The sequence below is a fragment of the Podarcis raffonei genome, chromosome 4, assembly GCF_027172205.1.
Source record: "Podarcis raffonei isolate rPodRaf1 chromosome 4, rPodRaf1.pri, whole genome shotgun sequence".
NCBI lineage: Eukaryota > Metazoa > Chordata > Lepidosauria > Squamata > Lacertidae > Podarcis > Podarcis raffonei.
This window is the reverse complement of record NC_070605.1, coordinates 75631595-75645111: the sequence shown is the minus strand read 5'-3', so window position 1 is coordinate 75645111 and position 13517 is coordinate 75631595. Positions and strand designations below refer to the sequence as shown.

The following is a 13517-nucleotide window of genomic DNA, read 5'->3' as shown; positions in this document are numbered from 1 at the left end:
ATACCAAGAACTAACTTAGTTGGTCTTTAAGGTGCTACTGGAAGGAAAAAAAATTTTTTGTTTTGACTATGGCAGACCAACACGGCTACCTATCTGTAACTAGCTATATAATGTATATATTTGTTTTCAGATGAAACGTTAAAACTGCTGAAGGAGTTAACAAGCAGGAAAGCTCTTCAAGTGCCAAATATATATTACCACTTGCCTCATTTATTGAAAAATGAAGGAAGCCTTCGACCTTCAGTGCAGGTTGGCCTTGGAAGAACCGGAGGTAAAACTGACAATATTTCTATGATTGATGCACTTAAAGATGTATACAAACCCTTGTGGCTGTAGCAAAAAGGCTCTGTACACAACTACTTTCAGACAAAAGATATAGGAATCTTACTTCTTTTGTTAGCGGTCTCTTAGAATTCAGGTTGAATCCAAGGTCGAAGAAGCTTGTCTTTAACCTTCTCTTTTATTGTCTCATGCAGATCCCACACTTTTGATGTTAAGGTATAATTAAAAAAACCCCCACTAATTTGAAGCAGCATGCCTGTTCTTAAATTAAGTTTTTAAAAATAACAATGCATGGGTTTTTCCACATGCTCACAAATTAGTAGGCTGGGGTGGAATTCAATGTTGTGCTGCTACAAATGTTCCATCTGTGCAAGCAATTACAGTTTGCCAGATGGAACGACCCTCTTCCCTTCTCCTCTCCCAGCATGCTCTTCTGGAGGCTCTCCTGAACCCCCCCAGAGCCAATTGGGGGGGCATGGGGGAGGAGAGGTGGGGAAGCCCCTTTGCACAAGGGGAGATTCTTGCACAGGGTTCCACTGATGGGCACATTAAGTGAGTCCTGCCCATTGTTTCCATGCTGTGTAGGGACTGTAGAATGTGGAATATAGGGGTAGGTAACTGGGTCTCCTTTAGTTGCTTATTGCTTTTTTTTGGCAAGTGTTTAAAGTACACAAAGTAGTTCCAATAAAATATAATCACTTGGTCCAAGGAGACCAATGCAACTGCTGCTTATTAATTTTTTTGCATGCACAGTGGGGACTAGTATTTATTTTTCTCCTTGCCAACTCCTCTGCAGCCCATCAAGAAATGGTCGCTGACACTCCCGTGTCAATACGATGGTGTTGTACGTAGTAAGGAAAACTAACAGTGCACTTCAGACATTGGCCTGGTTCCCACATGACACTAAACCATGGTTTATAACTTGACCACCTGAACCTGGCCCAGTGTTATAACTATGGTTTGTTAATCACAAACAAACCACACTTGCAAGCCCCATGGTTCACTGATTGTTTATAAACCATGATGGTAAATGTGTGCTTCTTGTTCTGAAATTGCACCCAGAAAAATTTGGTGTGTGAAGTGACCTGTATAGTATTTCATAAGGCACAGAGGAGTTGTTGTTGAGAAAATGAAGGAAGACTCACTGCGTAAGTAGATCTTTGGCCCCAAGGTAAATGGGCTGTACATTCTCCTTCAGTTTTGATTCTTTCATGTTAAGCTACTGAATGCCAGTCCTGCAAAACAGACTAGTAGGACTTAGTCATGAAGACATCTCCTGAGAAATGTTCGCTATTGAATTATGGGTGTCTGTCTGCAAAACATTATTTTCACATCCGTTGCTCTGCATGGATTGTTAAGTCTGCATTATCTAGTAGCCCAAAGTTTTCATAATCCAACTTCTGTTGGTTGACTTTTAAATAATAATAATAATAATAATAATAATAATAATAATAATAATAATAGAAAAAGAGAGGCTTTGCATTTGTGGATTTTGTACTGTTTGGATTTAACGAGAGGTGTGTGGTTTTAATGCATGTCAGGTATGAAAGGCACATGATCAAACATTATGGTTTATACGTATGGTTTATATGTATGCATGAAAACTCTTTTTAATGGAAAGGGTTTCAGCAGGCAAATGACTTGTATGACTTGTATCATGCACTTGTTGGCAAAAATCCAACTTAAAATCTGTAGAAAGAAAAGGTGGCAGTTCTGGGACAGCTTCAGACAAGCAGCTCAGCACCTCCCCTCCCTCGCCCCCAAAAAACTGTGATAGTTTTTCAGTTGTTCTGCAATGGTTTCTTACCACCCATTGACTGAGGAGGCTGCTTGTGTTAATAAAGTTGATGGGGGAAGGGGTTTCAATTATTGTACAGGAACTGAGGAAGAAAAAGTAGGTGATGCTGATTTTGGATTAGTCATAATGGATAGGAGCTATGTAGCTATGAAAAACTCAAGAGTAAAGGGAGCCTTTTGGGGAAAAAGTTGTATCTTGCACAATCCAACATTTGAACAAAATTCAGTTTTCCTGAGCAAAGAGAGGCTGAAACGTTGGTCTGAGACTTTTATACAAACACACTATCCATAAGAGAAACTCCCCCCCCCCGGCCAAATGTATGCTTCCTGTTTTGATCATACCTGTAGTATTGAAATTGTTTTTGTTCCTTTACACCGAAATCCAAATTTTAAAAAAATCACCCCTTGATTATGCCCTGTTTCACTCTGTTATGTTTTAAAAGTATTTTTACACCTTGCATAACAAACCACATTCTTTCCTGTTCAAACCACCCGAGTGAATTGCTCATTGTTGTTTTTCAGTTTCTATAGTAATGGGAATTCCGACTGTAAAGAGAAAAGTAAAATCTTACCTTACAGAAACTCTTCACTCACTGATTGACAAGCTGTCTCCAGAAGAGAAACTAGACTGTGTTATGGTTGTCTTCATAGGAGAGGTAAGCCCAAGGCAGGCTGTTACCATTGTAGCTCTGTTTCTAATTGCAAGAAGCACCAGTGTGTGGGATGCTACTGCTCCTTACGTTATTTGTTAGTTTTGTGTTTCATCTCTTCCTGCTGTATAGTCATATTGAAAATGTTTTGCCTTCTCTGAACATGAAGAGGCTCACTGCCTGTGGAATTATATCTTATTCCACTCTCCTGCACTGAGTGGGCTTAAGTTCAGTAGGGAGAATTAAGCAGATCTTTAAAATAGTTCTCATTTAAATACTTTGCATGCATTTGCATGTGCATTCGTATGGACAGTGAACCTGCATTTCTGATGGAAAATGGTGATTTCTGGCTAGCAGCTTGAGCTACGTATGGGTGATAGTTTTGTTATTCCTGTAGTAAGATACAATTGTGATGCTATCAGCTGCTAAAGGCACTTAACAGAGGAAACAGACATGCCACAACTACAGTGATGTTCTGCAAACAAACAAACAAACAAACAAACAAACAAACAAACAAACAAGACAGAGCTTGCCTGTAATTGTGATATGAGAAGCAACGTCTTCCTCCAGTTTCTATCTGGTGCAAGCATGCAGTGGCAAGAAGGTAGTCTTTGAGGTATTGTGGGCACTGCCACCCTGCCCCAGTTTTTAAAAGCAGCACCAGAGCAGCAGTGTGAACTCTTGCTACTCCACAGCCCAGGAGTATTGCTAGGTCCTGATCCTGGATATGAAAGTTAAGCAACTATGCTTTAATTAGTGATAAGTGGCCCAGGCCCATGCTTTGTAACAATCCAGAACAATTGAGGATTAGACATTAAGATGAAGATTTTTATAATTATGCAATCCACTTTCATGATGCTTTTTTACTAAGACCGGCCAAATATATGCTTTTGACCTGAAGACCTTGCTGTCTAAATTTTGATAGAAGGGGAGAGAAAGGGAGAGAAAAATGTATGAATAAGGAATGGACATGAGTATACAATTACATGTATAGTCTTGTTTATTAAATTTGTATACAGTGGTAGCTCGGGTTAAGTACTTAATTCGTTCCGGAGGTCTGTTCTTAACCTGAAACTGTTCTTAACCTGAAGCACCACTTTAGCTAATGGGGCCTCCTGCTGCCGCCACACCGCCAGAGCACGATTTCTGTTCTTATCCTGAAGCAAAGTTCTTAACCTGAAGCACTATTTCTGGGTTATCGGAGTCTGTAACCTGAAGCGTATGTAACTTGAAGCGTATGTAACCCGAGGTACCACTGTACTGCCCTTCATCTGAAGGCACTGCTGATCTGGGTTCTGGTGTTACCCAAATTTCCTGATTTCAACTTAGGCAAAAAGCTCCTGTTAAATCTGTGCTCATTGAACCTATAATGGGGCATTTTGCTTTCTCTTTCTTGTTTAACTGAAAGAGAATAAATACATTGTGTGCATTAAGACATGACTGTTGCCTAATTAAGTGGATAGGTATTAACACAAAATGAGTGCGCGGCTGTAACAAATTTAAGATCGATTGAGAGCGGTCAGGAAACTGACTTATTTCTGGAGGCTAATCTGTTAGAATACAAAATATCCAAACAGTTCTTCAGTACTCTGTCCCCACATATGTTTCAAAGAAATGAAGTGACTCTCCAGAGTCCAGACATTTGATTTTACAATTATCAAATCACATTTAGTCAATGTTATTTTTCTAGAAAAAGAGGTGCTGGAATTCCCCATGTGTTCTTTTATAATGGCAATGGGGCCCATCTGAAAAGTGCTGGAACGGAGTTCCGGCGAGTTCCAGCTGAAGAAAAAGCCCTTCAATTAGTTCAAATAAATCCCTAAAGGCGTAACTCTACTCTCAATCTTTCAACATTAATTTATTTTTTTAAGTTCTGCCTGAATATTAAGTAAAAAAACTGGTCTTTCTAATTGGAAGGATTTTCAAACACATCTCTAGGTATTGTGTATTTACCCCCCAACCCCTTGTCATCGGGTAGTTAGCTTTCCAATACATTTTATACTTGGATTGGACGTTAAGCAATAAACAGTGAGATAGTCAGAACAAACGTGGCATACGGTAATTTAGAGAGAGTAAACAACTGCCCAAACCTAGGCTGTGATCTGCCACTTTTTGCAGTAACGTTTTTTTCAGTTGCCTATTGCAGGTTAAAGTGAAAAGCGGGGGGTGGGGGGTGGGGGGGGAGAGAAAAGGAGCAAACTGAGCTGTGGAAATGCCATACAAAACCAGGACTGTGTTTGGTTATCAACCAACATATGGACATAGAAAGCTTCCTTATACAGTGGTACCTCAGTTTACGACTTTTACGTTCCGGAAGTCCATTCTTAAACCAAAACCATTCTTAAAACAAGGCGCATTTTCCCTAATGAGGCCTCCCACCGCTGGTGCCCTTCCACTGTTTGGCTTCCGTTCTTAGACCAAGGTAAAGTTTGCAAACCGGGACGCTACTTCCAGTTTTGCGGAGTTCTTAAACCGAATATTTCATAAACAGGGCTGTACTTAAACCGAGGTACCACTGTACTGATTCAGACCTTTGATCCATCTGGCATGCTTTGTTTAAATCAGTGTTCCCCAAACTTGGGTCTCCAGCTGTTTTCAGACTACAATTCCCATCATCCTTGACCACTGGTCTTGCTGGTTAGGGATGATGGGAGTTGTAGTCCAAAACAGCTAGAAACACTGGTTTAAATTGACTACTAGGAGCTCTGCAGGGTTTCAGACAGGAGACCTTTCCAGCCCTACCTCAAGATCCCAGGGATAGAACCTGGAATCTTCCACATGTGCTTTACAACTGAAAATATACTCTTTATGCTGAAATACCTTTAACAGCAGCCAGCAGAGTTTTAGACAAACTGTAGAAGCCTGCCAGTTCTCTGTACATTTTTTTAAATTATATAAATTTGTAACGGTGAGGCTTGAAAGAGATTGCTTAAGCTAACTTCATTAGAAATATGAATGTGCTCCTTTATAATACAGTTTGAGCTGTACAAAATGAGCATTGTGGAGTATCTCCTGTCCCCAGAAAAAAATTTGGGAACATATACTGTACCTTGTTTGCTAACCAAGGCAGCCAGCTCTGCAAATATATGGTTAAGACTGTTTACCATGACTCTACATATTGCTTATTTAACTGCAGAAGCTACTATTGGCATTGAGCCTGGAGCAGCAACAGAGTTAGTCTGGAAGTTATGTAAACCTGTATTTGATGTAGTACACTTCTGTGTTGCATATTAAAGGAGGAATTATTGTACCAAGTTTTTTTTTAATAAAAAAAGCAAAAACAGTCTTTATAAACGGCGCACCAATTTCTAAATTGGAGCATGTATTTTCCCCAAACTGTACTTCCATCATGGAGATATTGCAGGTTCTCAGTACTCAGACATCTACAGTTCTTTTACCCAAGGAAAATGCCATTTAGCCCCCTAGATACCTCTTCTTTGCTGTTACAACTGATGTAATACAATTGATTTCATAGATCTATGAACCAGGGCATCCAATGCAGGAACTGGGAAGACCACACAGCTTCCAAAGAGAGCTTGGTACACAAAACAGTGTGAAACCAGAGGGTAACTCATGGGCTCTGTGCATGGTAGAAAAACAAGTGTGAAATACAGGAGAGGCTTTGTGAGTCAGTTTCCCACTGCATTTCCTTTAGCACCACACTTCAGAGATGAGAGCACTTGCAAGGTAGATGTGTATTGTAGACAAGTGAGATATTTCTGATTATTCATTTTAGCACTTTGCTTGTGTCTGTAAAAATTCAGCTTTTAGTAGTTTATAGTTTTAGATATGATCAGTCAAGGGGAAAAACTCTTGGCTGGTATGTATTGAACCACATTTTGTTTTCCAATGCCTTGTTGGAACTTTCGTGCAGGATGGAAGGAAGTGCAGGTCAGTTTGTTGAAGTTAGCACAAGAAGAGCAGGGAACGTTCTGTATTTGTTGCTTTTCTTAGGCTGCCCTCAGAGGTAGATTATTCTAGGGTGGTGGTTTGTTGGCACTGAGACACTCAGAGTAAGCAAAAGCGATGCCTTTTTATTTGAATGGTGTGTTAGACTGCAAGGTAAGGTAAAGGTCGCTTCACAGTGCAAATATGTTAATACATACTGCCTTTAAAGTTATAAAACAATCTAAATATACAACGTGAAAAACCCTACAGATTGCATGTAGGGCAAATGTATCAAAAACAACCATGGTGGCTTAAGCAGTGTACGGTAGTTTAGCAACCATTTGAGCTACGTGCTTTTCTAATGGATTTGGAGAGATTTTTCTGTACCCTTGGGGTAAATTCAGATTTGAGATTTATATAGAGCAGGATAAAAGCCTCTTCATTCCCCAGATCCGTTCAGAAACTAATTTTTGTGTGTGTGCCAAGACGTGATGACACAAATGTACATATCCATTGTTTCTGTAAGTGGGAGAAGCAACCTGGGGAAGGTGGAAAAGGGAACAGGAATGAGACTTAGGTTCCAAGGAGTTTCTGTGAGCCATCGATTCGAGTCCTACCTTCCAGAGCAGGAGAAAACAAGCTTGCTCCATCTTCCATGTGACAGCCCTTGAGATATTTGAAGCACTGATGTGCTGACCAGTGTGCGCGATTGAAATCAACCCCTTGCTATTCTGTGTTTGAATGGACACATTTTGTGACCTCTGTCATGCTAACTTTTTGATGAATATTAATCATTAATTTATGTATTTAAATAATTTCTAAGCCACTTCACTGCTACTTGAATTTTTGGGGGAAAATGCTGTAGAAATTATACAATCATTTAAAACTAATTTGTTATACTTGGTTCAAAAATGTTGCTTTAAAATGCCTCTCTTTCTCCCCCCAGACAGATCTTGATTATGTAAATGGCGTTGTAGCAAGCCTAGAAAAGGAGTAAGTTTATTTCATTGTTTATCCATTGTTTATTTCAGTTTTTTTAGTAATAGTTTTCTTCATATGCATGGGTTGCATACTGTGGTAAATTGCATGGAGCAATTAGATGGTCTCAACTTGCAAAACAGCAAATGGGATTAAAAGGTTCAGTCTGTCATAAACGGATTATGTTGGAATGAAATAAATGGATTGCAAAGCACCTATGCTAAAGCTGCTATGCTAGCGCTGAAGTATAGAAGCAGCTATGTGCATACTTAAGAAGTTAATGCATATTGTGGTTTTAAATAATAGATTATGAGAATTAAGGCCAGACCTTAAAGCAATTTCTGCTTTTGTAGAAGACCCGGCTGCCAGTTCTTGCTAGTTGTAGCTGCTTGTGCATTGTTGGATTCTATCCCAGTGGGATTTTCAAGGGACATAGGGAGGTTTTGTGGAAGGGAGAGATCACGCAGAAGTCACCTCACAGCCTTTGGACCCCAACCTGTACATATCACTTTATATATGAATCTACATTAGTGGTTAAGCCAGGCATAGGCAAAGCCGGCCTTCCAGATGTTTTGGGACTACAACTCCCATCATCCCTAGCTAACAGGACCAGTGGTCAGGGATGATGGGAGTTGTAGTCCCAAAACTTCTGGAGGGCCAAGTTTGCCTATGCCTGGGTTAAGCTGATATTAACTTGGCCACAATATGATTAGGCTGATACTAATTCGCCCAGTGCTACTGGGTGAGCACTGTGACTGTACAGAAATTTGAACCAACCCAGCTCCAACATTTGATCACCACATTGGGTTTCTGGAGTGTAGCGTTCCCTAGAATAGTATATAACGACAAATTTGAACTTTCTGAATACAGGTTTTCTAAAGAAATCAGTTCTGGCTTGGTGGAAGTAATAGCTCCACCTGCATCCTACTATCCTGACTTGACAAACCTAAAAGAGACGTTTGGAGACTCAAAAGAAAGAGTCAGGTAAGAATTTTTCAGGGTACTGGGGAATAATAACTTCATTCATTGTAGATTGTAGAGTGCGTTGAAAATTCAGGATATGGAAATTTCATAAATGGAAACTGCCATGTTCCCTCTCCCCCTAGTATTAATAGTAACTGGGGGTGAAATACTCAGATAGCTACCATAGGGGAGAAACTTAATCTCTCTGCACCATGCTATTCTCCTGGTTTTGAAATCCCCTCTCCATGATGTTCACCCTACAGGGCAAAACGTATAGGTACTTGAAATCTTGTTGCTTCTTTGTGGGACTGCTTGGTAAGATGTCTTGTAACAGGCCACAGCTGGACAGCACTTGGCTTGGTGGGAGAATCCTGCAATGAAACAACTGAAGAGCAGACTACATTGCTTCTGGCAGGTCAGCTCCCCAAATGGTGACTCCAAAGAGGACTTCAGGGTTCACCACCATGATAGGACTGCTACCTCCTGAAACCTTGTATATGCCTTCATTGCTTACTGAGATGCTTAGTTTAGAAAACTAACTGTATTTAATTTCAGATGGCGGACAAAGCAGAATCTGGATTATTGTTTCCTTATGATGTATGCACAGAAAAAGGGTGTTTACTACATTCAGGTAAATTGTTGCTGTTGTTTTACTTTGAATGGTGAAAACTAATATCCAAGACATGTCCTGTGCTCTTGTAATCAGCATAAGAACAGTTATTTAGTTGAATTGCAGTGTTGGCATAGTATATGGGAATTGTTTATAAGTGTTTTATAGATAGACCAAACAAACAAACAAAAATCCAAGCCAACTAAGGGTGATGGGTACGTAAATCATAACTTTTAAGGAAAATAGACCTAAAACAAGTAAGGTGATTTGTAGTTGTGTTTTCCCTTTAAATGTTTTAATTTAAAATATAAAATGCCTTAGTTAAATATTGTTGGGTTTTTTTATTGTTAAAAAATGATGCTAAGATTCTTTCCAGATTTAGCTGCTTGAGCAAGCCTGTGTTTATTACTTTAGAAACAGCTGTAATTGCCAAGGTCATGCTTTGCAAATATGGTTTAGTTCGTCACATATGGCTGCAATCAGACCAAGATTGATATGCACATGCTTAGTATCACACACTGTCTAAGTAGCTGACTCTAATTCAGTGAATCTGATTTGCTCCTGTAAAATTGAGCAGCTGCGTCATTTCTTGCCTGAATAGGATTTACAGTAAGAGCAAAAGCCTGTAATAACTACAGAGCTGCACAATTTTTTTTTCCAGTTCTGCCTTCGATCCTACATCATCAAAGTAAATTTGGAAATAACACATTTTATCCTTTAAGTGATTCTCCTGCAGTTCCTTGCCCCCGCATAAAGCCAGCCATTCCATATCCTATCTGCACAAAAAAGATGGGATTGCAAAGAGAAATGGATAGAGTCGCTGTCTGACATGATAATTCCTGCACTATTTGGGGTTTTTTTTCCTGGTATTCCCTTCTCACATGCACAAGCTTTTTGGAAGTTTATTAGATCCCAGATAACATCCTTATATAACTGTGTCCCTGTACAATGAACAGCTTTTAAAAATCCTATTGTGCAGGGTTGTTTTTGTTTTAAAATATGCTGTCTCTCATAAAAAACCCTCTCTGTTGATATTGTTCCACCAGTGTTATTCCATGTGATAAATCTAATTGTGTAGGTGGATTTTAAAGCCGTGTGGTCATGCAGTCTCTAGTTTGGCACCATGGAAAGAAATAATATTGGAGGTGTTGTGTTGTTTCCGATTGTGACCCTCTTGTTGACTGAATGCATTTTTAAGCTTTTGGAAGATTCCATTAGTGGAAACGTGGGAGGTGATTTTTGCTGTTTTCCCCTTCAGCTTCCTTTGCACCCCTTGAACTCTACTCCAGAAGTTTGGGGCACCCATGGAACAATATGTTCGGTGGCAGAGGGGGAGTCACAACTGGAGATCGGGGAAATTTGTGTCCATGGTTCTCATGGAAGCCTGCACTGAATCAAATGTTGGATTCAGACCCTTCTCAAATATTTCTGTTTAGATGATGACCAGCTTAGGGTCTCTTCGACTCTAAAATTTTATCAGTAATGGGCTTCTCATAAGGCAAGAAGGTTAAACCTCAATGAGAAAAAATAAACTTGTTAGCAATGAGACATGCTCTTGTTGATGGGCAATGCAGTTTTGATCACCAAAAGCATGTTTTTGTTTTCCATTTAATTTCTGAGTTAACAGGACAATCCTGCTCAGAAGTAAGTTGCAATTAATTAGTGAGATTCAGGGTACTTCCAGATAGAGACTGGAATAGTGCAAACAAGTCATTCAGATGTCACAACAGTAGGGTGTGTTTTCCCCCATACTGGATTTTGCTTGGAAAGGGTAGATTCAGATTAAATTTGAAACAAAATATGCACTGGTATTTTGATGCCCATGATGTTCTGGGGATGCTGCCAATTTTTTTTATTTAAAAAATGCATGCATGAAGGGCAGGCATCTTGCAATATACCCCCTACCGTGTATAGGATTGCGTCCTCTCAGAAATGATTGCCCTTTTTATAGTTTGCAGTCCCCTCCCAGTGACTGCAGTTGAGGCAAATAATGAGGTTGTATCTAACAAAGTCATTCTATTAACACCACGACTTCTGCTTCAACAATGTAACTTCTTCTCCTCTCTGTGTTCCCAAGAACATTTTTGGGGGGTGCATGGGGGAAAGTGAGGGAAGAAAAGTTATGTTAATGGAATACATTTGTTGGATGCAGCCCAAGAAGTTCAAATGTACGTTTGAGTTTGAAATGTGGTTTGCCTAACACACTCTTTTTCACATTTTGTTTCTTCTTTTCTTTTGCTGGTCTTGCTCTTCGGCTCCCTTAGCTTGAGGATGACATTGTTGTCAAGCAGAATTACTTCAGCACAATAAAAAATTTTGCGCTTCAGTTGTCATCCGAAGATTGGATGATTCTTGAATTTTCTCAGCTGGGATTCATTGGTAAGAGAAATTCTTCTTCAGCAGGTTTGAAAGGGGCAGAGGAAGAGGTGTGCAGTGGTGGTGGGCTGCCCCAGGTGTCCCCACTGAGGGGGGTGACAAAATGCCGGGCGGCACTCACTGCGGGGCCTGCAGCATGCCTGAGCCACGTGTCTCTCCTGAGCCAAACAGTCTGCCTGCTGCCTCCTCCCTCCCCCTCAGCTGTAGGGTGGCTGAGTGGGAGGAGGCAGGCAGACTCCTCAGAGGCACCGCAGAGCGTCCTGCCCCGGCTTGCCCCACCTTGCAGGCAGCTGGCCCCACCCCTGTGTGCCGCCCCAGGTGCCTGATCAGCTTACTCCGCCGCTGGGCACGTGCAGGGAAGGGCGGAGAGAAGAGAAATCCAGCACTCTGGTAGAGAATCCACAAAAATGTCCCAACTTTTAAAATATGGAAATATAGTGAGTTTTTAATTCTTTTAATTTTGTGGCTTTCCCAGTATACTTCCACATATTCAGTTGCATGCTGATTGTTGTGACAGAATCCAGCTGCTGAAAGTTAGAATAATTCTATAGCAGTGGCTGCCATCTCAGAACATGACAAATTTCTATATGGGCTCCAGTAATTTAAACTATTTCCCATGGAAGTTAGGTTCAATGAAGAGCTGCCCTCATATTAGAAGTTTCCCACTACAGCTTTTCTGCCTCTATCAAAGCCAGTGACTTCAAACTTTTCGCTTAGAAACCTTTCCTTTTCAATATGGTATTCACTTGACTGAAGAGGGCAGATTCCTCTGCTCTCATTGTGATGCTCCTACCTTTGAAGTGAAGAGGGCAGTGCTTGTGGACAGAGAAGCTTAATCTGCTGTCTTATGGCTCCTGTACATGCATACTGTCTATTGATCAGATTGCATGAGGAACCTGAAACATTAGAGCTATAGATCTACCACAAAAGGGTGGGATGTAATTTTCAGTGCAGATTATGCGAGACCAATTTTTCGGAATTGTAATTTTTTGAAAGAAGCATTGTTGAAGGCATGAAATGGGTGGGGAGAAACATAGCACATGTTCATTTTTTGTTAAATATCCTATAAACCAAGGAATATCTGGGTAACTTTCTCCCACGATTCTCTGTCTCTGCAGACCTTCTGCCCCAAATTCTTTGAGTGCCATCTTTTCTTTTACTAGTTTGCGTTAAAATTCTTTAAAAAAAGCAACCCACCAAATCTTCAGAGGAAAGGGCTTTTTGAGCACCAGATATTTATATATAATTTATAGCCTGCTTCTGGAATTTCTATTACCTTTAGTCACACTAGCTAAAATGGCTCTTTGGGGGTGGCAGGCTGAATTTGCATTTACAAAGCCCTGGACAGCTGCTGATATAACTTCATTTTATTTACAGGTAAAATGTTTCAGTCTCCAGATATTACACTCATTGTAGAGTTCATATTTATGTTTTATAAAGAGAAACCTATTGACTGGCTCTTGGATCACATTCTTTGGGTGAAAGTTTGCAACCCCGAGAAAGATGCAGTAAGTTTTGAGTGTTATTTCATATAAATACTGTCTTATGTGAATGGCCTGGTTTGCATGTAATGCTAAGCCAAACCACAACTTAGTGTGAATGAGCAAATGGAGAGAAGATTGTGGTTGCTTTGGTTCCACCACTGCACTGCTGAACAAAGCCATGGCTTGGCTTAGTGCAAGGGTGTGGCCCTCCAGATGACCATTGACCATGCTGATGGGGGCTGATAGGTATTAAAAGTTCAGCAACATCTGGAAGGGCACAGGTTCTCCATCACTGGCTTAGGATGTCATCTGAACATCCTAATGGTTTAGCTCTCTCCAGACAAACCACCAGTTCTTGACAATAGGAGAAACCTTGATTACAACTCATGCTTCGTCTGGAAGGAGCTAAGCCATGACCCTGGGTTTGGATGACATGCCAACCTAAACCATGACTTATTTCAGCACAGTGCAGTAGTGGATTGACCAGGG

At 40.4% G+C, this 13517-nt stretch overlaps 1 protein-coding gene across 4 annotated transcripts in view; it reads left to right on the top strand.

Annotated features, from left to right (window-relative positions):
• MGAT4A (alpha-1,3-mannosyl-glycoprotein 4-beta-N-acetylglucosaminyltransferase A) overlaps positions 1–13517 on the top strand; it is a 51580-nt gene that overhangs the window by 24216 nt on the left and 13847 nt on the right. For all 4 annotated transcript variants that reach the window (XM_053384150.1, XM_053384148.1, XM_053384149.1 and 1 more), the window contains 7 exons: positions 131–271; positions 2602–2735; positions 7564–7610; positions 8466–8579; positions 9114–9189; positions 11433–11547; positions 12922–13052. In XM_053384150.1, the coding sequence (XP_053240125.1) occupies positions 131–271; positions 2602–2735; positions 7564–7610; positions 8466–8579; positions 9114–9189; positions 11433–11547; positions 12922–13052 (758 nt within the window). The remainder of the gene's footprint in view (positions 1–130; positions 272–2601; positions 2736–7563; positions 7611–8465; positions 8580–9113; positions 9190–11432; positions 11548–12921; positions 13053–13517) is intronic.